At 41.3% G+C, this 27,286-nt stretch overlaps 3 protein-coding genes across 12 annotated transcripts in view; 1 reads left to right on the forward strand and 2 right to left on the reverse strand.

The window, feature by feature from the left end:
* Position 1: 1 nt before the first annotated feature.
* LOC135164063 (coiled-coil and C2 domain-containing protein 2A-like) lies at positions 2-2,904 on the reverse strand. Its single transcript, XM_064124084.1, has 3 exons — positions 1,554-2,904; positions 628-1,419; positions 2-552 (listed from the first exon to the last, which is right to left on the reverse strand). Exons 1-3 carry the CDS (start codon positions 2,568-2,570, stop codon positions 16-18), a joined length of 2,346 nt encoding a protein of 781 aa, XP_063980154.1. The 5' UTR covers positions 2,571-2,904; the 3' UTR covers positions 2-15.
* A 150-nt stretch (positions 2,905-3,054) lies between these two features.
* Positions 3,055-27,286, reverse strand: part of LOC135164053 (tight junction protein ZO-1-like) — a 31,106-nt gene continuing 6,874 nt past the window's right edge. For 2 of the 10 annotated variants that reach the window (XM_064124046.1, XM_064124049.1), the window contains 10 exons: positions 23,001-23,193; positions 7,991-9,626; positions 7,695-7,917; positions 7,361-7,535; positions 6,068-6,277; positions 5,371-5,945; positions 4,775-4,973; positions 4,254-4,672; positions 3,781-3,983; positions 3,055-3,594 (listed from right to left, as the gene is read on the reverse strand). In XM_064124046.1, coding sequence (XP_063980116.1) covers positions 3,383-3,594; positions 3,781-3,983; positions 4,254-4,672; positions 4,775-4,973; positions 5,371-5,945; positions 6,068-6,277; positions 7,361-7,535; positions 7,695-7,917; positions 7,991-9,626; positions 23,001-23,193 — 4,045 coding nt within the window. In that variant the 3' untranslated portion in view covers positions 3,055-3,382. The other 8 variants (XM_064124052.1, XM_064124053.1, XM_064124054.1 and 5 more) reach the window with 8 other exon arrangements.
* On the forward strand, positions 24,301-27,222 carry LOC135164066 (facilitated trehalose transporter Tret1-like). The gene is made up of 2 exons (XM_064124090.1): positions 24,301-25,237; positions 25,658-27,222. Exons 1-2 carry the CDS (start codon positions 25,051-25,053, stop codon positions 27,007-27,009), a joined length of 1,539 nt encoding a protein of 512 aa, XP_063980160.1. The 5' UTR covers positions 24,301-25,050; the 3' UTR covers positions 27,010-27,222.

Here is a 27,286-nt window from a genome sequence, read left to right on the forward strand (position 1 = left end):
TAATTTTGTTCTTCATCAGTCTCGATTTCTCAGTATTACGACAGCCAACCAAAGTGATGATGTTTTACCCACGTACCGCTGCAAGTGGCAAACTAGAGCGAATTCCACGGGTCCAGTGACCTCCTGTATACGTGTGGTGGCGAATAATTCTAATAATTCGTCCATCGGAGACCAGCGGAGGTTCAGCACGAATCCGTGAAGGTGATAGGCGCGATACAGCTGTCTCAGGTCCTTTTTTTCGAGCTGTCCATCGACTCGGCTGGATAATTTCATCAGGAAACTCCGCAGTACAGACATTGCGTGGCGGTTGAAGACAGTTGTGAGGCCCATTCCACTCCTCCACTGCGATAATCTGTCTTTCAGGTGGGCCTCTATCTCTAGGTGTGCATCTTTATCCTCGTCGGCGTCTCTCATTGCACCTTCTATCTCGAGGAGTTGCGGCTCGTGCAATACAGCTGTGGAGGCCGCGCCACACGCTTGCCAGTCGTTCGGGATTTTTGTGTTGAATTTTATGTTTGATAAGGTCGTCGTTTTTTGGAGGTTTTTCCAAACCTGAAAGCAGTGCAGGTCATGCAAATATCGTACAGTAAAAAAATATATTTATTTCAATATTCAATTTCAACTCACGTTCTGATGATTAATAATTCTCAGAATCTTGATTATCGAGCACCTAGAGTCTCCAAAACTATATTGATCCCCGTTCTCAGGATCCCAGAGCACATACTCTCTTTTCTCATTAATCGAAACGACAAAAGCCGCCCAATTCCTCGCCTGGGAACTGGCTATCAAAACGTAACCCTCAAACCCCAGGCCCCGAAGAAGAGTGGCTAACAGCGCTGCTCGTCCGTAATGATCAATCTTGTTAAGTTTCAAAGCCTGTCTGGGTGTCAGCGGTCCATACTGCGAGGGCAGAGGAGTCAACAGCATCGCGAGTCGCGCGGCATCTTCGGGGCTCTCAGTTCCTGATATTTTATAGGGAGTTACCAGACACCGTTGGATGGCTCTTGATAAATTTCCCAGAGAGCTCATCTCCGAGGTCTCCCCATTCGTATGTCTTTCCATTCGCATCAGTATGTAGATTCTGGTGTATGACCGAACGGGACTCGCTTGGACGTATCCCAGACGAACGACTGGGCTGCTCAGAGAAGACAAACCGATCCACTTCTCCACCTCCTGGTAAGTTCTGGGGGACTCCAGGGGGATGAGGGCTTCCCCGAGCCACTGAAGACCCCAGACGGGGTGCTGATCATAAAGTGACAATTTTATGCTTGAATCCCTTCCTCGTGAGGGTATTCCAAAGTGCATCGTCTGTTGCCAGACTGGGGCTGCTCCTTCGGAGGCCGATGTTGCCTGTTTCAACTCTCCCCATTGGATCTGGACTATTGGCTGCACTAGAGTGGATTCTTCCCGGACAGGTACCTGCAATGATTGCACCTATTGTACCTTCGAGTCAACAAATACGCGAGCAAAGCAAATCGTGTGAAAAAAATAAATTCATTGCATTGATTCATCTTCTCTCCATTAAAATGAAAATCACGGGGTACTTTACACACCTCTACGGCTCTTAAAACGGTTATCGTAAGAACTTCATCCCTTCCTCCTCGGAATTTGGGGCCTGACGTGCCTGATGACGGTCTGAGTGGTCTTCTCGCTTGTAACCAGTTCCCAAAGGAAATGTCCCAGAGTGACATGAACGAGAATACTGGCTGCTCCAGGATCACCAGGTCCGGCAGCTTCTCCCTCTCCTTTTTCTTGGATTTCAGCAATTCTACCTCTTCGCTCTGGAGGGTCAGCGATGGATCCTCCAGGGTGAAGTACCCTACATGCTTTTTCCGGATATTTCTTCGAGCTTTCAGAAGGGAGAGACAGTTCTGAGGGTCGTTGGGATCGTTTGTCGGTTTGCAAGCGAATACCGGTGGTTCCAAGGGCTCAGGGCAGCCCTGAGTTGATAGAGATATCGTGTACATCACTGTTCCGGAATGTGAGACGCCCGAATGATCGGTAATCGAAAAATCTATCTCCATTTTTTTGTCTTTGACACATCGCGTCGGCAGGGGAAAGGGTAAGTCACTGCAGCAGTCGTCGCGGGACTGCACTCGCAACGATAAATTGCTGGAGTCTGAGGAGTTATTCACCAGTAATTTGTACAACTTACGGTTAAATGGACTCACTATTTTACATATCACTTTTTCCTGGAACAAAACTAACACGGAATTGATCTCTAACAATTTTGATTGGGGCGCGGAAGTGATTGTCACCTCGCGAATTCCGATTTCCAACAATTTCTGAGGTATTTGGGGAAGTCTCTGGGTGTCCATGGCTCGCTGGTGACCCAATTGGTAGGGCTTCACTGCATTGTGGGTCAATGGACCTGTTGATGATACGTAGAGACCATCTTCGGCTGGCTGATCCCCGGGAGAGGGTCGGGGTTTCGGACGGGCTTTTTGAACGACAGACTCGTCGTCGGGGGTTTCCAATCTTGGGTGCGCGTAACACAGGGTCAACTTTTTAGATTTTTTCCTGTGGAGACGAGGTGAGGGCCCTGCGATGAAATTTATGTGTCTGGACATCACATGAAAATTCAATGACAAAAGAAATATCAGGTAACTGATGAATATTGCGAAGTAAATGGGAAGGAAACTAGTCCACGTGAGGTGAGTTTGTTGTGGACGGGGGCACTATGGCAACGTGACAGGTGGTGCTCACTGCGCTTGTTCCTTAGCCGTATGAGCGATAAATATTTCTGTTTATATCAACTTCTGAAGATTTTTATTTATTCATAGAAATAAACATTCAAGTGGTAGTAGTAAGTTCACTTGTCTAGATCAACAATTGAGCTCTCCTCAATGAGTAAGAAAGGAACCTTAGATTTACATAATATTTATGTATAATAAATTCATTAAGCCATCTACAGTCTGAAACACAGGCCGTAGTACGCCAAAATTATCACCAAGTATTGCTTTTCATAATGCATTATTTCCTCTACAAATCGCTGTAGTAAAAATAATCTCAATAAACAAATAAAAATGGGTAAAAAAAGAAAACAATGAAACGTATTAGATATTAATTGCTGACTTGTTCTCACATGTAAAGGATCAAGAGCCAACGATGCATACAACAAAAAAAAATGGAGGAAAAATGTGCGAGCAAGATTGCATAATAAATGCCGTTATGTTTTCTCTCATTTAAGTCTAGTATTAATTCGATATACTCTGTTCATTTGGTATTTCAGCCTTGCTCTCCTTTCTACCGAATACAATCGAGTAATCGCAGGATAAATGATTGGGAATTATGTATAAACAATATTCGACAGTTTCTCACAGAGAATAAGCATTGATTCTTACTTTGATTTAATAGTATGTGGATTATAGAATCTAGGGAATTAGAAATGATCGAGTTTAACGAGTATATGATCCGACGTGGGCTCTGGCAGTTTGACGTTCAGCCAGTCACTCCTGAATGTTGCATCGTCTGTAGCTTTTAGGGCTAATTTGTGAGCTGGCGTTGCATTGTGGGGAATTCTTAGGTCAACTGGAACCTTGAACTCGAGTCCTCGTGGTCCACATTCCACTACAGGACTTAATAAAGATTCACCTGCAACATAGATTCGATTTTTTATTATTCTTTCTATTTCGTTTTCTATGAAAATGTTCTTGAAAAGTTGATTGGGAGCTTCACAAGAATAATGAAGACAGAACCACGAATACAATGCAATTTTTTTTAAGTGATGAGCGAGCGGGGGGACATAATTAGGGTGTCTTTATGAATTAGCAAGCTCACCCTGGTGCATTGGCGGTGAAATAGATGTGCGACGATGATCGTTGTTATGTGATTCAATAACATGCGGAGTTGTAACCGCGAAGTAGATCTCTTGTCGTGTATTTGGGGCTAGTGCACCCGGGGGTATTGTTAAACTGACCCCACCCGGTCCCTCGAGGACACCACCCTCACTATCGAACAACCCACGTGCCACCCCAGTACTCCTAAGACCAACCACCACCCGTTAGATTTTATTTATTGCTCTAGGGATAAATATGAACAAATTTCACTCAAACTAATAATCAACACAGATGCATATTTTATTCGATAGTGCCCTAGTATTCAAGAAGATTTTATCGAGTTTATCGCAAGAATACTGAAGTCTCGAAGGAGGTCACGAAGTTAGTACCTTGAATAATTGTTATTAACCAAGAAAGAATGTTAATGACCAGAAAATTAATTATTCAAGTATCTTCCCACGTACACGGATTTACCTGACATTGTGATGATGGAGCGGTGGTTTCCGATACAATTCAAAAGCACTCCCTCGCTGCTCACGACTCCCGGCCAAATCTAGTCCGCTGGCGTCGCGATTATGTCCAGCATTCCCTCCTCCCGAGGGATGAACCGTCCCCACGTGACTGTTGCTGTGGCTGTGGCCGTTGACATTCGCTGTACTGCGATTATGCGTGTGCCCCAGTGTGAGCTGACCCACACTGTTGCTGTGGGAGTGGGCGGTTATCGGTGGATTGGAATGTGCATGAGTATGACTGAGAGAATGACTATGATTTGGCGACGTATGACTGTGACTGTGATTGGAATTCATCAAGTAATTTCCATCGCCGCGGTTAGGTGGAGGGATGTTGTAGTAGTACTGTCCACTATTGCGCTGTATGTTTCCACCATTTTCAGTCTAAATGGGAAGATATCTTATGAGGATTTTCGTTATGAGCATACGTAATGTATAATTAATTTAATTTAATTAATGGTATCTTTTAGTGATCAATTTATTTACCCCATTATGAAGATGTGAAGCATTCATGGAGTAACTCTTGGCATGTTGATACATGCCGCCGCCGTTATTCTCATCCTGAACGATCTGCTGCTGTGGGGGCCGATAGTTCTTCGGTTTTGGGGGTGGTACAGGTTTGTAAGTACCCCCCGACGGTTTTCCCGGTGTTGCAGGTATGACTTTGTTATGCTCTCCCGTTCGGCTGTAATGCGAAATAAAAAATCTAGCACATGGTGGGAGCTGAGGAGATCGAACGGGGATCAATGATAGAATGATGTCTTTCTAGACTAATGTATCGCGACGGGATATGTAAATTCTATAAGCTCTTCGCATCGCTCGTGGTTTCCGCGCCACCGCTCTGATGCAATGTACAATCACTGGATTAATCTTATGTGTTAAAAATAAAATCACAACTGAAGTCATAAGTCTTAATATAATTGGACCAATCCGCAATTTTTTCTAATTGTCTATTTATCTCCAAGTTAAGTGGATTTGTACTAGTTCTTTGAGCTGAAATCTCTCATTCTCGAGACAATTTAATAATTCAACTGAGAAACAAATAGTCCCACGTTCTCCTAGAAAAATAAATCTTCACAGACCTGTACTTGGCGTAATCAGTCCTAGTTTGCGAGTCCTGGCTATTAATTGGTTGGGCAGTGGATCTAGTGAATCTGTAAGGGTCATGAGGCCTCTGTGATCCCGGCATACTGCCAGTCTTGAGATCATCGGGGACATTGGGGCCGAGTCTCCCAGAGGAAGTGTTGATACTCGTTGCAGTGTACGGTGCATTCCCATTGGTGTTGTTGTAAGAATCATAAGAAGACATGCTGTCGTAGCTCCCAGTTTTGGGCTGAGTCCTTTCGAGGGAGGATGTGGCGTTAGCGCGATGGGGAGTTGCGTTTATGTAGTTCCCCATGTCGAGGACGGAGTCAGTTTTGTTAAGTAATCGGTCAGCAGCCGATCGTCCAATTGTACCACGTGGAGTCTGACTCGTGGGCTTGACGTTTCTGTCGACTCTTGGGGGAAGATCGGGGGGTCCCTGAGGTGGCGATCTAGTCTGAGGCTGTACCGGATACTGCGGTAGACCCGGTTGTTCGTTCATCGAGCTAGACATGGAGAAACCATATTTGCTGTCTGTTGGCGCTCCCTGCGCTCGTTTGTGCTGCTCGAAGGCCTGTTTTATTTGGAATTGTGAGTTTTTGGTTTACTGGGTCAATTGAACAGGCGCGGAGCATGAGGAATGAACGGATAAATGTCAGTAAGGATGACATGATGATTTAGCGGATGAAATATTACCTGATAGCTTGATGTGTATGGTGGGGGTGCAGTGGTATCATCCTGAGTAGCGATACTTGGATCTGAGCTACTTTTAAGCCTCGCAGGTGGCCCCAGGGCACCGGGAATAGGGGGTGCTGGGCTTAATTCCAGATCACTCTCCGGGGAGGAGGCGTAGGAGAGGCGTGATGTCATCGGGAAGAGGAAGTCATCCGAGAGGGCCTCTTCCGGCTACGCGATATACGCAAAACACACAGGACACCACGTTACATGGACACGTTAATAATGTTTTGATGGATGTTTTTGGTATTGTTTTGTTTAGGGATGACACTTTATTTTTTTAATGGTTTTAATATCATTCAGCGATAAAGCAGAATAATTAGACCAATGGACGCACTAATCGACGGATGAGGCCATCCAATTAATTGTTATTAATATTTATTAGTCACTGAGTTAATAAAGCTAAAAGTGGCAGTGATATTTTGGCTTGGGAAATCTTAATTACATCAATGGAAGCCTAGGTATTTCAATTATATTATCATGCATTCATGCTTGGCATTCGTACTAATGCACTTATGGAAATCGAAAATTAAATTAGAAGTAATGAAAGTACACTGTTAAAAATTCGGTGAAATTTCAAAGAATTTGGGAAATTATTCTATGAATATCAATGAATATTGTTGAATTTAAATCTGTTTGTGGCTGGAAACAACTTCAATTTTAGTATTTTATTTTGCCCAATTCTTCAATTGCACGGTCATTATCCCTTTATCTCTGAAATTTCATTCTTTTAACAGTGTAGCAATGAATAAGATGGTTCATCAAATCCCCTAGATGTAGCCGAAGAATTGCTCGTGAATGACATTCTGGATGGGGATTGGGGAACGTATTGGTGACGAAGTGATGAAGGGCGAAGGTGGACGGGGTGGTGGTAACACATTGATATTATTATTATGCTCGAGGTAGACAGCCGTATCGGAGAGAGCTCGTGGGCTCGCTGGACGATAAGGATGATACGGTGGAAGGTAAAGATCCGACACCATTTCTATGGGCTACAACAACAACCAACACCAAATATCTCATCGTCTCTTAATTATAAAAAAAAATTATTTGGACTGAAGAACAGTTCAAATATTGATTCCCCGAACATTGATCGCAGCAGTCTGCATTCGCGTGGTAGAACAATTCCGGTTGTAATTCAGGCACAAGCAGGAATTAATTATTAACAGACATTCAGGCATTTATCGTAATTCATCAGGCAGATTTGTTTCAATTTGTCGGACATTCTGGAGATTATAATGATCAATTACTCACCTTGGTCTGGCTCATCCACAATGGGCCTTGTTGTTGACGGTCTATTAACTCTCTCAGCTTCCTGTACCATGCCTCAGGGGTGGTCAGAGTTATTACAGCACTGAACACGTGGCCCCATATTTTGTCAAGCTTCTGACACTGCTCGAGAAGCTTCTTGCTGCTTTTGTGCGCCGACCTGAGTTAATCGATTGATTAAGTGGGAGTTAGTGCATGAAGTAATTAAGGGCAAATGGAAGGGCGTAGAATAATATATGAAAATTAAAATTGATATGTATAAAACTTGAAGGCAATAAACCAACTATAAATAAACCAATAAATAATGAAATAATCATACTTTGGTATCCCTGCCCGCATTTCCTTGACCACTTGCTTAGTTTCTGCCTTCAAAAATATGACTATTGGATAAAACTGAGCATAATTCAGTCTGTCAACAGCATTAGGAGTTATGTCGAGTAGAGCGTGCTTTCCTCTATCCATCACTTCTCTAATTGCACTCAAACGAATAATTCCAGACGTCTTCGTGCTCTTCCCTCCATCCTCCATCTGGCTTTCCATTTCTGAAAAAGGGATCACAGATTGTACCGAAAAGTAACATAATTTTCCTCATTCCACAACAAGTGAAATACTCACGAGGTGAGGTGAATTTATCTGGAAAATCTTTAAGCAATTTCTCCCTAGCGAGATCGGCAACTGGTCCAAATAACACAACTGGCCTGATGAAGCCAGGATGTCTGAGAACAACTCTCTCATACGCCGGAAATTTACTGACACTATCCGAAAAGACAACGTCATCCCAGTGATCACGACCGAGTGATTTTGATCGTCGATGACTGCCCCTTCTCCGTCTGAAGAAACTTCCACGACTCTCACTAGCACTCAATTCCTTTTTGGTTGCGTTAAACTGAGCAGTGGCGAGTTCCTCAGCTCTCGCCTTATTTGGAATAATGCCCTTCTGCACCTCCTGATTATTTCTACCAATTCTGAATACCTGCCATGAGCCAACGACACCATTGTGAAGTGTATCAACCACGTGAAAAACATCACCACTGCGAAAGCTCATTTCCCCCTTCTCCGGTTGTTCATAATGAAAATGGGTTTTAATGTGGAATGAATCACCCCTACCAGATGCCACAATCTGCTCGTAATCCTGCCTTCTGTGCTGAACAATCAGATCAATCTGCTCCTGAAGGCTGAGAAGAAACAGCACAGCTTCTTCTCTCGTCACTCCTTTCATGTCCATATCATTGACTTTGAGAATTTTATCACCCGGTTGAAGCCCTTGAAGAGAAGCCGGACTTCCAGGCTGGACTGCTGTGACGAAAACACCAGTCTCATTGCCTCCAGTCAACCTTACCCCTACGGAGCCTTCCTTCTGAAAAGTTATGAATCGAGGATCTGGCATGGGCTGCTTTGATCTTTGGACAAGGGGATCCTCGTCGTAAAGCTGTCTCCTCGAGCTGTAGTAATCTTCTAATCGAGGGGGTGGAGGTCTCGGTGGATCTACAGTTGGTGTTGCTGGTAGATCTAGTTGGCTGAGTGATACATCCATCAGTGGTCCTCTCGAGCGTCCCCTTGGGGCGAGATTACTCTTGTCCTCGATGGGCTGTCGAGTCGGCGGTGGAACGTATAGATTCTGACTGCTGTAGCTCGCTCCTGATAAGTACTCTCCTCCCTCGCCCTTTCCCGGGGGATAACCGGTGGAGTTCGGAGTGTCCCTGGTGACTACAATCGATAATCTGTCTTTGCACTGGTCCATCATCTTCCTGGCTTCCTTCAGACTCATGTTGTCAGCGGCTACTCCACCGATTCTAGTGATAATGTCACCCGGTTTCGCTCCAGTTCCCTCTCGCGTCACTTCTCGAACATAAAGACGACATCCTAGGACTATACCGAAATCGTCTTTCTTGTTGTTTCTTGTGAGTGTCAGACGATGACTCTGTGGAGTACTCGCTGGAGATCCTGGGATATTGCCGAGGGCCCGGCGTTTCACAACGAGAAGAACAGTCGAGCCGGAGTCCCGGAGGACTCGCACAGCTGCTCCGTAATCAGCACCTTCCAAGGATACTCCATTTGCAGAAATTATTCTGTCATTCACCTGGAGCTTTCCCTCTGCCGGACCCGCTTTTAAGACGTCTGATATTGCTATCGCTGGGTCGCCATTCGTAAAGTGAGGATTGTCTCGTCCTCCGGATACTGCGATTCCGAAACCATAACCTGGGACTCGGGTCACAGTCACGTGGTGGACCTCCCATCCTCGGTCACCAACCTTAAATTCAAAGGATTATCTTTATAATTATATTTGATATTGAAGAGATACGATAGTAGAGAATACTCTTGAGATAAAATTTCCTTAAAATTTCAATGAAGCCGTGACAAATCTTCCAGAAATGTACCTGAAAGCTCAACCCAAAATTATCACTACTGCTCTCAGCAATGTTCCCTTAAGCTGGGTCAAAACCCCGGGGACCCCGGTTTTTACAACTTCTCGGAAAGAATTCCTCTTCATTTTTTGTTTAATTTGGATTTATTCCCCCCAGTGAGGCGCACAGATAAACGTCTCATCCACTGTTCAAACATGTCGTACATCACAAGAGATAAGAAATTCTTTGAGTATCTCATGCTGCCTTTCTAATAGTTGAAACATTATTCCTCGAATCCTCAAACTTCAGAAACCTTTTAAATTTACGTACAAGACATTTGTAGGCTGAAGCCTGGCACGAGAGCATTACGCAAAACCATACCTATATTAAACATTCGCATTGAATGTCTTAATGACTCCATAATTATCGCAAATTTCTTGTTTATGCCGAGTGCCCACGCGATTTGTCAAGACGTGGGTCGATGAAAATGACAAGAGGATTGGGACATACCGCACGTCCCTCGGAATGAAGCATTTAGAATATTTTACGATAGGCGCCTGCCTCCACTAATTGATCAATTCATATATCAACAAGTTGACTTTATTGGTGACAAGAGGTGATAACCGAGTGGTGCATAAAAATTCCACTGGTATCATTCAGAGAGGTGCCCCTATCCGTTGATATCCCGAGGTAAATTTAACCCATTAGTGTTCTCTTCGGTAGACGGTCTTGTAATAAGCTTTTCCAGTCAGTGAGATTGACTTAATTACCATTTATTGATTTAGAAAGTTATCTCTATCGAATGAATACACAAGGAGCGTATCATCTTTCTCACTGCAATGCTATGTCTTCTATAATTTTGGGAATTAAATGGAGCCTGATTGTCGTGGTGATGAATAAAAAATTCTTTGCTGCTATTTAGGGTGGCGCCGATCTATTGACCCGGATAAATCGAATTGATTCTGGTATTCTGTGGGCTACACATTGAAATAAGCTTTTAAAGCCAATGAGGTCGACTTAATTACCAGCAATAGGCGTAGAAAGCTATCTCAATCGAGTGAATAAAGGAAAATATAATAATCCTTTTCACGAGTAATACGGTACTGGTGTTAGCCTGCTTTTTTTTCCCAAGAATACCTCAATGAGAAATGAATATACATAATACCGTTGAGTATAACCATTTTGTTGGCAAGCATATATGTATCGCGTGTTACTGAGACATGAAAAAATATATGGGTAGAGGCTGTATGCACATATATTCAAAGAGACCACTAGGAGGTACTTTAACACTAACATGGAGTTACGACTTGAGTTCAGTTCACGCTATTAACGTCGTCGTCGAGGTGGTAAGACGATACGGGTATGCTCTCCTCTCTTGACTTCTCTATGCACTGTGAAACACCCACTGAGATGTCCCGTGGTATTTGCCGTTCTTGGAAGGATTCAGAATTTTTTTTTTAAATGCCGTTTCAATGCATTGCATGCATTGACAGGGATGATTGGGCTTCCGCGTGAATAATCGTCGGTTGTGGCGAAGGGTCCCAACGGGTAATTCAAAGTGAGAGTAGGTGAATAAAGACCTCGACCTCGTAGCACCTTCGCTTCCCACGATCCGCTCGAGCTCCTCTTCGATGATGTGGTGGAAACAATCTGTATATAGTTGTTTTGTATGCAGAGAAAGATTGGCGAAAGGTTTAGCGAATGTTGCGAGGAACAACTTGTCGCATGGTTGTCTATAAATTGCCTTCAGGGAGGCGCTAGAAAGTTGGAACACCAGTAGCTACAGCTCCAGATCAGTGCTATACAAGAATTATACTTTTTTCCCCAGTTAGTAACAAATGAGAGAAATTACTTCAAATTCACTAATTCCAGAAGAAATCAGAAAACTTTTGCTTGATTGAGAACTCTTAAACGTCATTAGTCATCAATCAGAGAATAAAATTTATTACTTTTTTTTTTCTATTGAGATTATATCTAACGGCATTGGCTATGAAATTGCATCTTTCCTCGAATATTGTACTCTCAATCCTGAGGATCAGGACAATGTTCCTTTCTCATTCACCACCATCCGATTAAACCATGTTTTCCAAAGGTCGATGGATTTTCACCTGTTTCACTACTCCAGTCTTATTAATAGAAATGACTCGTCACGAACAGTGAATTACCGGGGCGTAACAGTATGAGTTACTCCATAACGGCTCCAGGTGTAAGACCATACACCGTGATATTAAAAACAACGGCGAAAAAATAGTTTATTATTCACAGCCTCAATATTGAATCCGGTTTGAGCTACTGGAGAAAATTCAGACAAGATTTTCCACTGGGTCGTGTGACTGTACACAGACCCAGAGGGAGGATGCCAACACCTCGATTGTTCGATAAGATCAGTGTTTGTTGGGTCTCGTGATCTCGTAATGCTAATAGGAAACAGTGGATTCATGAGGAGTTGTGGAGTGTTGGGTGTGCCGTGAGATGATGGCGTCGAGTCACTTTAACAAACATTGATTTGTTTATCTGATTATATTCTAGTCTTGGATTTTTCCTTAGCTGTTAGAGCAGTTAAAATTGCAGTTAAAATTTTGTAACAACAACGATGAAGCATAAAGCTACAAATGGTGACTACATGTCAGAGATAAAAATCATAGAAGGAAGTAAATAAATTTTTGAATTATCAACGTTCAAAGTCCTGTGAATTTCAGCGCAACAATAATACGTGGAGAGATTTCCAGCAGTACATTTAAATTTCAAGTCCCCTAACAGTGTGATCTCCAGGGACTTGACTCAGGTCATGGTGAGACGATGGGCATATTTCACAACTTGTAATGAACATACGTCTGATACTTTGTTGCTGACAAATATATATTCCCTCAGCCTCCAAAGTACACCTACACTGCCAGGCCTCATGTTTCCTCATTGGCAATAAAACGTATCTCTGTGCATTACAGTTGGAAGGTGAAAAAAATCATTCTGGTTTCACGTTTTCCACTTGGCCATCTAAATTCACGTCGCATAGGGGCAATAGCTATTCCGGGACAGGCATTAAACAACTCGTAGTTTATAAGACTCGGTAAAATTGGTCGTAGAACGAGGGCGAAGGTACTACTACCGATCCGGAGACATTAACGGTACTACCTGGTTAATCCACTCACTATTTCTGCACTAGTTTCTATCCTCATCGCACACATCGCGAGGATTTACTTTCCTCTTCATCGCGGTACTGACGGAATCGGTTGATGATGCAATCAATCGGCAAGGACGTAGCAAGGCAGCCCAGATCGGTTCTCTCCCAGGCTTTTACCAACATTTTTCTAGCTGCACCTGTTTATTATCTAATTTTTTTTTTTATTTCTCAGCTTTATGAATGCTAATTGAGGTGTAGGGTACTTTGAACCTGTCGTATGAAGGACAGAGGCGTTGAAACGTGTCTGGGCCTGAGGATGAGAGTTGGCCCGTGAATTTTTACGGGTTCTCGGTGGTGCATTCTCTTCCAGGAAAATGAGAGCGCACGTCTGAACGAGTCTCGACACGCTTTTTTCACCGCTAGTTTTTATCATTCTCCCTAAAATTCTAGTGTTGCAAAAATTACAACCTTTGCGTCATAATGAAAAAAAAAATATAACTTGCCATTACAATATTCCCCAACTACTGTACCGCACAGGATTCCTGGACATCAAAGGTACTGTCAGAAATTTTTCTTTACGGGTTAAAACTCCACTTCCCTTCGTCTCATCACGCTAAATATTCTGACTAATTAATTCCCCGTAAGTGCATTTGCACGTAAAAACTTTCTCCCGATAGTTCGATCAAATTGAAATGGTTAAAAATAGTCAGTACCCGTTCTAATGAGATCCACCAGTCACTTGTCGAGTGTATCATCTCCCTGGGCTTTCACCCTCAACTCAAAAGGTATCAAAGCTGCTTCATGCGGTAATTGTTGTCTTTAATGACCATTTAGACCAACAAGATTATGATTCCCATGCTCCACCGACCTCAAACTCTCCCCCTCCATTAAAACTCATGAATCTTTTTCATCTTTGTTACAATCTAATGGGTAAAAGGACATTCAGTGACTCGTAACAGCAGGTGCTTTCTCAGAGAAAAGGTCGAGTGGACGTGCAGCTATGAGAATCACTTGATTTTCGAATACGTGAAGACACGCATTGGCGAACAATTTCAGGCATCTCTGTCCACTAATCAAGTAGAAACTATACCTGTGCCACCTGTTTACCTACTTCAACAGCTCCAGAATTCACAATAGAAAATCAATAGAAAGAGTTTCAAATCGATTTGTTAGTAAAAATAGGAAAACTTCACGGAAATACTTTTCTTTCTCACCCAAATTTAAATTTGAAATACTAATCGACTAGTGATATTCAGAAGGATCAATCGTTCCTTTTATTACTATAAAGGACTATCGGAATTCATCCAGAAATTGAACAAATATGTGAAATTCAATGGCGAATGGGTTCATGATGTTCAAACCGTTGGCATTAAATTTAAATGAAGGGGAAAAATCGTAAAGCCACGTTGGCGAGCATATCTGTCTTCTCGTCAAAGATAAATGATACCTGTGCCACCTGCCTACCTAATTCAACAGCTCTGGAATTCACATCATCGGAATTTTGTGTAATACTGAAATTTAAAAAGGAGAATGTGGCACCGTTAGCAGCCACAGGTGTTATCCTCTCTCCTCCCACCATAAATTAACAGATGTAGTTTAATTTTCTTACCGAGTTAACTTTCTGCGCCTCGTTGTTATCAATTCGCATGCTCGAGACGCTAATGTACTTCGTGGAAGTTCATTCAACACTGCTAACAATTGTTCTTTATTTTACGAGTGTTCTTTCTTTTAATTACGTTAGGGTAAATGAATTTGTAACAGAGCTGGTCATTATTCAGCTTCAGGGGAATTGACGGGACCGATAATGGAACATCGAGGGGTTTGAACTTCTATACATCAAGTTAAATGAAGAAATTTCATTCTCTTGGTTCTTAACACTTGGGCCGGATGGACACTGTTGCTGCTTGCATACGAAATTAATGAAACGGCGGCCGGAAGCCTTTGGAATTTAATGAATTTTTTAATGATAATTTCGTTATATCGATTGTAATTTTACATTAACGATTTATTTATGGAGCATTATTATCACAATGATAGTTACACTGTCACTGATAACACGAGAAAATTAACTAGTTGGATGATAGGTACGGGGCAGTGATTAATTAACATCCACTTCATATTTTATCTAGATAATTCACTTGTTGTGAATTAATCGAGCTTTGGGGGAGATAACACATGTTGTTGTGGTGGAAAATTGAAAGAGATAGAATAAAACGGGGGTTCGGTGCGCACAGAACAGCGGCTCGTGACCGACTGACTAACCGGAGGCCATGCGTTTCTTCCAGTAAAACGTCAGGAGAGACCGGGAGAATCGAACTGTCTCGTAGCCACCATGAATGTAGTGGGAGCAATTATAATAGGCCTGCATCTCCAAACGATGGCTATACATTTATATTCATGTGATTATCCCCTCAAACGTGACTCCAACTAAATTCTCCATGACATTATTGTACATTCCGGGAATATATTAACGTCAGCTGGTTAATCTGATATGAAACTGTTAATTTTAGTTCAATTACTCCGAGAGCATTGATGAGACTGGACTATAGTCAGACTCTACGTATTTGTGTTAACTTTTTAATCAAGTATTTAGTGCAAAATTTAATTGGAGTTGCGATGGAGTGGAATATCATCTATACAAATTACTTGAATACACGAATTTGCATTAATTAATCTGATGTGAAGTTTCGCCGGAAAAAAATAAGAGGATTTCGATGGGATTTAGTTCTGGGTATTATTCTTGGCTGGAATTAGTACGGACGGAGTCTGCGATTAGAAGTCATAACTCGTTTCCGGTGCGGTACGAGGGTCCCTTCAAAAGCCCAGACACCCACACCCTTCAGTAAAAAATAACTGAAACAGGAACTGGAAAAATTGAGACGTGCAGAAACATGTGGACTCGGGATTTCATCAGAATTCCAGATGCAGGATTAATTCAACTCTAGGGGGGAGGGGGGGGGGCTAGCAATGAGGTAAATGAAAACAATTGTGTCAAGTGGTGGAGGCTATGGAGTTGATGCTGGGCTCGTATTTCTCTTGCGAGTGAAACAACTTCAATTACATATGACTGTTCCATTACATATTAATTACAGTCGTAAGGCTTCATAAATAAAAAGAAATTGATGTTTATCCAAATTATGAGAAAAATTATTCAACGATTACGTTATTGTTTGGATATTCGCGAGTGTTGCCAATATTTCTTGCTCACGTAGGCATAAAAATTCAGGTGGTGGCATGAATTTTTCAGCGAATAACTTCATGAACTACAAAAAAAATAAATGAGGGGTTTGTCTGTATTGAACACGTCCCACAAACAATATTAGAAATTTTTGAAAAATAAAAAATGAAAATATGCATCTAGTTTTTATTCAATGGATGAAAAATCATCGCATTAAATAATTCAAATCATGCAGACTATTTATATGATTTATGATGGGCAGTATATGCACCAGTTGAGAGCCTGTCCTACCCATAATTACGTGTTTGATTTAACACCGAGTTTAGCATAACTGATTCCGGGTGTAAATGTATGCACTTGCATCATAAAACTACATGTCGATGATCGCTGAAGGAGACAGAGAAAAAAAATCATAAATAGGAACGCAATTCGTCTCGTGATATTCCAACAGGTCGAGTGCACGTTTGAACCTGTCTGGTGTCGGTGAGTAACGCCCCTGGAATGCCTTTGTCGTGGATTTCTTTTCCCATGTGGCATCGAGAATTTGAAAAGAGAAAAAAAATTCGGTGGAAGTACGAAATTTTTTGAAGCTGGGACACCCGTGGGATCTCGTTGACTCCAGGGGTCACGCTTGAGTTAGAGGCACATTAACTTGTGACTGCTAATCTGTCAGCTTAGTGAGTCACTGTTGAAACAGTTGTTTCATAAATACGGAGGACTTTCATTTCAGGGAGTTGTACAAGTTTATATGATTGATTCTTATCGGATAAACAAGTTGTCGTTTAATGTTTATCCAGTGAAAGGGAGAGTGTGAAGGAATGCCGCGCAGTGTCGCTCCGAATCAATGATCTATTCCCTGTTTTATCGGCTGTAGTGGCGAGTCGGTAAGTGGGAGATCTACGGATCTAAAAAATAATCCTTAAGAAGTTGAGAGAAACCGCTATATGAAATCATGATCCTTGCAATTCGGAATTTACAGAGGATTTGAATGAAGTGAGTCGTCGAAAGCCTTCGGATGAATTGTCATCTTAGATTTGTTATTGATTAAATTTTATCCACGAAACCAATTTTTATAAATTGATGGAAATGTCTGTAGAACAAAAACAAAAACGAAATCCAACCAAGTTCACAAAATTACAAAGATCAGTTATAAATTTTGATACGATGACTCATAACAAATCCAGTCCCTCGAATGAAACGATTAGGACAGGTAGAGAGTCATTCCTGGCCCGATGAACGGGCCCGTCCTCAAGGTCGTCCCCAAGTAAAATTTTTTTGACGTGAGCAAACTTTTATTTTCTCCTGTCTCAACAAAAGCCTCTAAAAATACCTGAAAACCAGTTTCCCTGCATAAAATTATGAGGTTCGTATCACTAATCACTTAGGGATTGCAACTCGCGGGTGAAAACCATTGGACCATGGCGTACGCACCCATCGTTTCCATGCATTTCACAATTATTGGGCTTGCAAAATATCACCATATGTGTTAACTCCACACATAGATTCACGTGAATGTCTACAATGGACAATTGTCGATGATAGCCGCGGTTAACTCACATTCTCTGTTCCAGCTGGGAGAGCTGATTCAACAGGATTGTTGTGTATGTCGCATGACAATTTCAACCGCCATCGAGTTGAAAAGCGAAAGGTTTTTCCTATCGAAATAAATTTATCCTTAGTAATGCTGGAATGCCTGGAAATGCATTTTCATTGTTTTTTATTGTTTTCTCAATGCAGCTGGTATAACTGAGGTGCACTTGAGAAGTCGTTACACTGGGGGACTTAAAGACCCCATTGAGAGAAAGAATGCATGAGTCAAGCAGAACCGGTAGTATCCTGGTCACTGAAGTGGATTTTCACATTAAAAAATAACTAACGTAAACTTCGCTGTTCAACATTTATGGCTGAAATATCTGATGCAATTCCGGGGAATTTCAAGGAGCTCTGTCATCGAGAATTTCGAAATTTCTAAAAAAATCAATAATTCAGGTGAGTTGGAAAAGTTTTCTCCTCAACCTGGAAATTTTATGATTCTCCACCATAATCAGGGTCCCTCTCAACCCCATTGAGTTCTTTAAAAACTCAATAAATTTTTTTTATTACGTAAAATAAACGAAGAATGTAAAAATGATCAACGTGAAACTTTCGTTGATCTCGCCATCGGTTTTCATAATATGGAAAGTCACCAATGAGCGACGTCCTGCTTCACCTATAAGTACGACCGGAATACGCTTTACCCACACCCATGACTGTTTAAATCTCTCGAAAGTCTTCGAAGGCCCTGTACCACCAACTTTCCTCGCAGATTATTTATCGGACGCGCGCGTGGAATGCAGCTTGCCTTATCGGGTCGCGCATATAACGAGGAGATCCCCAGGACAATCTAGCATTACGACTCGTGTCTAATTCATCTAGGAAATTCTCCAGTCTAACGACTGATGATTGTCCCGTTTTATGTCCAACGAATTGTCATCTGATTTTTTTTAATGAATTCCTTCATTACCTGATTATCGACGTTTCCAACTGAATTATGGGGTGGAGTGGGTCCCTGTGGTGGTGGCTGCTGCTGCTGCTGGCCCAATGGTGATCCAGAATTACCACCACCGCCACCACCACTACCACCACCACCACCACCACCGCCACCGAGTCCAGTGATACTCTCATTTCTATCCATTTTCACTGATACGATCAACTTTAATTTCGTTTAATCCACTGGTATGCACATTCCAAGACACTCCCTGTCGTAATCCATCGATTATATCCAACAACGGTTATTCACAATTTAATTGAGAAAATATAATAATCCGGGCTGAATGGAATTCTACCCACGCCTCAGTAGTTGCATCAACTTTACGCACATCAGGTGCAAAACTCGTTCTCTCAGCCGAGTTATTATAGGATCACAATTTCCACATGAGGCTTTTTGTACTCTAAATCCACTTGTGATGGCACACGGTTGAGCACGTGGCTCGGACTGTACAAAACCCTCTTGAAGATTCACTTGGTCCATGGAGAGTAGTGGGGAGGGAGTCAGGAGTCTTCACCTGCTTTTATGTACGTTTTTTTTTTCGTTCTCTGCGGGAGATTTCAGAATGTTTTCCGTGGCATACCGAGGTACACTGGTTCTTCCTCAATTCCATCTACCTGTTGCATTCCCACTGCTCCATTGCCATTTGTTTTTTTAAATTTTGACAGATGAAGAGCGATCTATCGCGTCAGCTAAGGGAAATTTTCAACTGAAGATTCAACTACACTGGGAGAGAAATTGGGGCTGTGATGTGGATGTCCTTCGGTGGGTCCTGGCCAAGCGACGATGGAGGAACGCGCACGACTGATGGGGGGAAACGAGGAACGCTGCGAGGTGAGGCAGAGAGAAATGTTGAAGGAGGGTAGGAAAGGTAAGAGAGGTATAGTTGGGAGTGTGGAGGCTGTAGGCCTTACTGCTGAGTGCCGACACACCGGTTCTTTGCCTGGGCATAAATACTATACACACCAGGGCCCAATCTTTAGTTGGCGAGTCTGTGGCCAGAGGTCGTTACAACGAGCTCCCAAGTCCCCGATAGAGCTTAAGGACACACACAAATACGTACGAGAGAGTTTGCAAGGTGGGCATGACACACCTAGAGGAGCTCTGATATGGCTTTTTTTTTTTTTCATCTCCCCCCTCGTCCCCCATTTTATCTTTATTTTTCCATTAGCACTGGCTCGACATCTCTCATCTCCACTTCAATCTTTCGTTTTTGGGTCTTTTAATACCGGAGGAAAATAATTAGTAAAAAGTGGAGGGGTACACGCTCCAGCGAGAAAATTAAAAATATCCGTGGATGGATTTAAAGTGCGTAACCCAGGTAGTTTTAGAGCTGGTGAGGACGGACAGGTAGCTCAGGTCCAGTTTCAGGCAAAAGGTGAATGCGAGGGCGTGGTTTAGCCCTTACCGGTCGGTGCCCTCTTCACATTCTCTCTTCCCTGTTTTTTCTTTTCATAGGTTTTTTATTATCATTATTTTTATTTCTTATTGCTCATACGTGGCTGGGTACACACGTCTTTACGATGAGTCCCGGAGGGACGTGGAATATTAATCATGTGATTTGAAGCGATTGAATAGGTGACTATTTGTGGACCGGGGAAAATTCATTTGTTTCAGATCAATGAAATGAAATGATGCCTCAAATTTCTAGTTAATCTTTATCCCAAACCAATTTTTCTTCACTTCGGTAAAATATTTTTTCATTCTCAGAAAATGTGTCATTCTTAAAGATCAATTGATTGATATAAGAATTTTTTACTGAGAAAATGAAAATCGTGAGCAAAGAATAAATGTTAAGAGCAGAAAAGAATCGATAATTTTTTTTCAATTATTCATTGATGACTCCCGTCAATGCAGGACGGTAGAGGGGTAATTATAGTAAGCAATAAATATGCAGTGAATGCGCATTCCAATCTAGTTTAACAAAAAAAAAAAAAAAACATGCGATGGAGTATAGAACGTGGTTATCTGTACCCTAGCATTGGCATACCATACATATTTCAGGACAGGTAATTGCAGGGTACTTTATTGCGGTAGAGCAAATATCCACGTAATTAATAACCACCTGGCGGTGATTTTGACACGGATGAAAATTCGTTTACTCATTGAACCTCAATGCCCCAAGGATTATTTCTGCTCTCTCTCTCTCCCTCTTTACCCCAGAGCTACGGAGGACCGTGCAAATGAATTTCATGGACATTTCCTCCGGAAGTAGAATGGCTTTTTACATTGCAAACAAGTGCACACACCTCAGGTGAAGAGGCTTGATGTCAAGGTCAAGAGGAGTTGAACGGCTAAGGACAATGTGTGTTATGCTGGTGGTTGTGTACCCTCGAACGTGGGAAAGGTGGGGCATCCGGAAAGTGCTATTGTCATGGGAAAATGCAATTGTTAGGTCCTTTCCACGAATGCATGGGAATTTATTACGAGTGCGCCAATCAAATCACTGGGTCCGGATATTTTTTTTGGGGCGTAACAGAATGGAATTTGATACTACTGACTAAAACTGGGTGGATGAGGCTTTATCAGTGTCGAATTCTCAATCCGTTTGTCGATAACGTCGGGAGAGTGCTTGGAGCATCTCTAAATATGATGATCTCAAATCAATGGACGACTGTGTAAATTAGGAATGTCAAACGCAAAAAATTTTAACAAACTATATAATGTGTTATCTCCTACCCTATGTTTACGTCGATGACGTCGTGTGCTAGTGCTAGCAGTACTCCCAAATAAGAAATCATCCCTTGGCAGATGGGGTGGTCCAATATAGGTCCTGGATCTAGGTCTATGTCTCGTTGAACTGGCACGTGATCTCGCGGAGGTAATACTCTTCTTATCACTACCGAAGAGCTTACTAAATATCTTCATGACTCTGTCGATAATTGAGCCGTTGTAAACACCGATTGATCCCAGGGTATTGGGTTATGACGCGGTTGGAAAATCTGCACGCGTCCTCTTTCTACGGTGCTCATCAAAGCACTAAGGTAATACAACTCCGTAACGGCCTATGGGCACATGGGGCACTCGGGTATATCACAATCAGGCACACGCTAACGTCAGTCATGGTGGTGGATTGCACTGGTGTCGAAGGGGGCGGTTCACAATATTTTATCAGGCTATTGAATTTCACGGGGTGATTAGTCCAGATGACGAAGTCGTGATGTACTCGATTGAACACTTCCGCATAGAGTTTGGAAATTATTTTGACTGTCGGTGGTTGTGGAAGTGATGATTCATTTGTTCATAAGCGTATTCAAGTATTTTGGCTATTTTTTTTTCTACAGTTAAATGCATTTCTAGTATTGCAGTTGAACATCAAAGCTGTTGCTTGGACTTTTGAGTCTCAAGACATTTTACAATGATTTTATTATTTATAGCTTGTAGACCTGGATTTCATTTTCAATATGAAATGGTCAGAAAACATTTTGAAAAGTTGCAAACAATAATGCATAATTAAAAGCACATCAAAGGAATTGAGTGACTTGTGTAAATGTCAAGTGCAATTAATGCCAAATCAAATAAATGCTATTGAGTAACGAAAGAATGATTTAACTAGATAGATTCAATAACTGAATCCTCTAGTACAACTTGTGCACAACGAAAATCAACACTCCATTATGAATGTAAAGAAAGTACTGGCATACTTATTGATTCAGTCGACAAAGCGCTGTGAATGCTATCGAAGAAGCTCACGGATATTATGCCGCTCAAAATGGATTAGAAGCCTTACAGATCAGCAAAGTTCAGACCCAATTTCCATACGTAAATAAATCCATAATCCCTTTGTGTTATAGCAGGTGCCACAAAGTAATTGATTTTCTATAATTACCTAATTCAAATGGAATTTCAAGAAGCCTCACGAGGATTTTCTGTCTTCGGTCTATATCACGCAGCAATTTTTTAATTTAAAAATTCATAAAAGTAAAACATATATATAATTTTTTGAGTTATGAATTTGGCTCGTAACTACAGCCATATATAGTTCAACCACAACATTTCATTGATAAAATTTGTTGGTCGATAGCAAAGCGATGCATTCGTACCGACTGAGCTTCTTTACCCTCACGAAACGCGCTATCTGCCTTAACAGCAGCTAATGATAGGTCATTATTCAAATGATAGCGCATTTGTGGATTTTTCGCTTGAATATCCCCAGTGCATTTCCCACAATTGAACCTCTAGACATCGAAGCTTTGAGATGGGCACTCAGTACCCATTACCATCATTTCCGATTGAACTATTGGGAATAGTTCTCATCGCAAATGATCCTCACACGTATCCCTTAGGTGCCAAATAACCGGAATAACAAGTTCTCGGTGTTATTTCCTACTGAGTGCTCGGTACACGGTACCTACGAGATGCTGTGATGGTTTCGAGTGATAAAAAAAATAATATATGTTCCCTACTCAATGTCTCCATTATGTTTTCACGATTATTTAAGTATTTGTACTTACGGGTTCATCGACCGGCTCATCCAATACCTCGAGAATGGGCTCAGTTGTTGGTATTATGCCGTTTGGAAGGGCATTTGCGGGACGATAATTTGCTGGTGGCGGTGGTGGAGTTCCTGATGGATCTGGGGATATTGAACCGTTTCGTTGACTCTCGGGATAATTGCTCCAACGGCGTGGCTCAACCACTTCCGGGCTGAAAAAAAAACAATTACATTCAATTCAATCTTAGTTATAAGTTCAAAAGATACTCCATATTAGATACCAATTCCGTCTAAAATAATAACTAATTATATGTTTAAACATTTTACCATTCCATCCCATATTTAAGCTCATAGCTTTCCTGTATTTCCTCCACTCCATTTATGAATATTAAATGCGGATTGATGGAGTGAAGTTTTTATCAAGATAAGAGGAATAAGTCCACTTTTCAGAGAAAAAAAATCAAGTTAATAATTTAATTTGATTCTCAATGCCCCATTAACGAAGCAGCATTCACTTCACTTAATTATTGAATAAATCGTAGAAGACCATTATTGAACATAAAAACTATCAAAATTTAATCTTCCCTATTAGCCGTTACTCCGGAGATGACACATTATCACTGGAAAACTCGTTATCTGTGACAGTTTGTTTCAAGGTATTGACACTTATAGATCTGAGCTTTCACAATTCGCTACAGATTTATCAGCAAAAAATTTTATCAGATAATTCATTGAAATCTGCAAACACAGTTCTGTGATAATCAATGGTGGCTGGTGGCATTCAAACAACGATATCTTGAGTATCTTCTGCATTTTTCACTCTCGGCATGAAGTCATAAAAACGAACTTTAAGAAAAAGAGGAAATACCGAGGAACAATCGTAATAAAACGTGCGATATGATTTTATAGGAAAAATTTCGCGCGTTTTATTGGGTTTCTAATTCTTTACGAGTTTTATGAAGAATTTTATTGAAAAATTATGGAAGTTGCTTGTTTTGATTGTCAATAAAAAAATATTGAATTCATTTTTCTATACAGCTTATTTTATTAACATATATATTAATAAAGAAGCGTGAGTAGACCCCCCAATGAAAAATTAATAATCATCCATAACATTGACACAAATAGTAAAGAATGAAATCGAGTTGATACTGAATTAGAGAATTACGTGTTCTAATTTGCAATTATCTCATGAAAAATGAGAGGAGGGATTATCACTTGAGGGTCATACTCTTAATTGAAAACGCGTGTCACTCTCGTCTCAATTCTAAAACGACCGGATCAAGACGTTAACCGCCAGAACAAATAATCCAATAAAGGATGAAATTTGGACTCAATTTTTTTGCATCACGTGACACACACGTTTTTCCAGAATTGTGCCTCAAGACAATCACCTAGTTGATGTGATGTATAAGTAGGCGAGGAAGTGTCGTCAGGAGTCATTAATAATTTTTCAACGATGGTGTGAGAAACCGTATATGCACGTGTCTCACGACGAAATACTTTATCAGACGCGATTGGAGGGCTAATCGCCATTATTGAAGTGGGCCCCCCCGATAGTGGTAGTCAAGAGAAGGAGTACTCGTTGTTAGCCCGAGGCACGATCATCATTGTCGTCAGACAGTCTGGATGACAATGTGCGAAGATCAACGTTGAGGGGGACGTGGTATAAAGTCATTGTTGAGAGGCTGATTGCAAATTGCCTGGGGTGATTGTCCCCTCGATCAATCCTCAATACATCCATTGGTGGGAAAATGATGGATCATGTGATGAAATAGAAGGAAAAAATTACAAGAATTTTGCCATTTACTTCATCCCCTCACAAAGTGAGACATGTTTCTGGCGAGTGTATTTCAACGAGAAAAACAACAATTCAGGCGTTCACGAGCCAGATCGAACAGGGTAAATTCAAAAGTTAATTGCATATAGAAGACAACTACAGCTCTTGCATCGGGTATAAATCTTCCAAGATAACGAAATCATAAAGACGACAAAGACGGGGTAAGGGAATTTTAGCTGAGCGTTTGATGATCGTTTTGTTCAGTGTATCATTGAGTGAGTGACAGGATATGTCGCCGGAAGATACTGAAAACACTGGTAAATGTGAATACACTATGGAAATGCAAACAGTGGAAATTAAAGATTTCAATACAACAGCAACTTATAAAGAAAAAAATGGTGTTTTGGATCCAATACTCAAGCCGGCCAGACTCAAGGAGGGTCAAAAAATTTTCCAATGCCTATCGACATTGATAGGTAAGTATCACTAAACTGATTATAAATGTTGTATACTCATTACCGCACAAAATCCCCAGGATTAATGTTCCTCAGTTAATTAGTACAAGCACAACATGAGAATACACTTGTCAAGATAATGATAAGCAAGTGGGAATTGAGTTATGTCAAAAAGTCAAGGAAAAGAAGAACAAGTGAAAAAATGATATTCACGGTCACTGAGTCTGATAAGTGTTTAATTCAATAATGAAACCGAGTTAATGCACTCATCGATCAACCAGCCATTCTCGCCGGCAAATGTACTCGATTCATTTGAATTTCTCACAAGTAAAAACAATGTAACACCATCTCATGTACGATAGTTGTGCGCTAACCTGAATACCGATTGCATCCGCGTACAAGATAGATCGATAGCAGGTCTTATCGATTTTTTGTTTACAGTTGGTATTATGGCAATGCAGAGCGGAATGACATTGAGCTGGACATCACCGACAATACCATATTTGGAATTGAATACATCGTTTCTTGGTGGTCTCGATGGTAGTCAAGTGTCCTGGGTCAGTTCATTAATGCCACTGGGTGCGGTTCTCGGTGCGTTACCAGCGGGAATGATAGCCGATTCTATTGGACGAAAATTAGCATTAATGATAACAACAATTCCCCTACTGTTATCCTGGCTAATGATCATATTTTTACGTAGTTTAAATAGTTTGTATGCCGCGAGATTTATGGGAGGCATTGGATCTGGAGCAGTGTGTGTTCTAGTACCTCTGTACATTGGCGAGGTTGCTGAACCCTCGATTCGTGGTGCCCTAGGATCATGCTTCGCACTGTTATTCTCTACCGGTGTTGTTTTTATCTACATCGTTGGTGCCTACACCAACTATATTATCCTCAATATCGCTTGCTGTGGTATGCTTGTACCATTTCTACTATCTATTTACTTTCTTCCTGAATCGCCAATATGGCTTGTTCAAAATAATCGCATAAAGGAGGCGGAAAAATCACTCAGTATTTTGAGGGGTAGATTTTACGAGCCCAAATTGGAGATAACTATACTCCAGGAAGAGGCTGATCGGGTCGAGAGAAGCCGTGGGGGTTTTAGGGACTTAATTGGTACACGTGCTGGAAGAAAGGCCATTGGTACATGTCTCGGGCTCATGTGGTTCCAACAGATGTGTGGAATTGATGCTGTTCTATTTTATACTGTTAAAATCTTCCAGGAAGCTGAGAGCTCCATTGATCCCTTTTTAGCTACCATCATAATCGGACTTATTGAAGTCGTTATGGCAGCTGTTGTCGCAGTTACTATTGATAAATTTGGAAGAAAACCATTGCTCGTATTATCTGGCACTGCTATGACACTTTGTCTGGGTGTACTTGGGTACTATTTCAAACTCCAGAGTGATGGCTTTGATGTGAGATCTATTGCCTGGTTACCCCTAACATGTCTTGCTCTATTTAATGTTGTTTTTAGTCTTGGATTCGGATCTGTACCATTCGCTGTCATTAGTGAATTGTTCCCTCCAGAGACGAAAGGTGTAGCTATCAGTATGTCAATTATTGTTAATTGGACACTAGTATTTGTTGTCACTAAATTTTATCCACCGATGATTGATCTCATTGGACAAGCCAAAACTTTCTGGTTTTTTTCACTCATGGCGTGTTCATCAGCGGTCTTTTCATTTATATTTGTGCCAGAGACTAAAGGAAAAACACTCCGCGAAATTCAGACTAAATTGTCCATCAAAAGATCTTCAAGTAAAAAAGTTTCTACCGTAGAAGCAACTTGATAATCCCGAGGGACTATTGTGATTCAACAGACTGATCCGTTAGATCATTTTTTTACGGAATCTATCATAATGAATTTTTATCAATCTGCGATATTTATCCACCGGTTTTATCTATAGTTATATATATAATATAGATTTAGAGTCATTAATGTCAATGTATACAGTGCCATATCTTTGTTCAAGTAGTAGTAATAAATAATAAATCAAGTAATATTTACAACGACTGTTGAATTCTCTCCGATAATAAAATATTCCCTAACTCATAAAATAAAGAATG

This window comes from Diachasmimorpha longicaudata, chromosome 6, assembly GCF_034640455.1.
Source record: "Diachasmimorpha longicaudata isolate KC_UGA_2023 chromosome 6, iyDiaLong2, whole genome shotgun sequence".
Classification (NCBI taxonomy): Eukaryota; Metazoa; Arthropoda; class Insecta; order Hymenoptera; family Braconidae; genus Diachasmimorpha; species Diachasmimorpha longicaudata.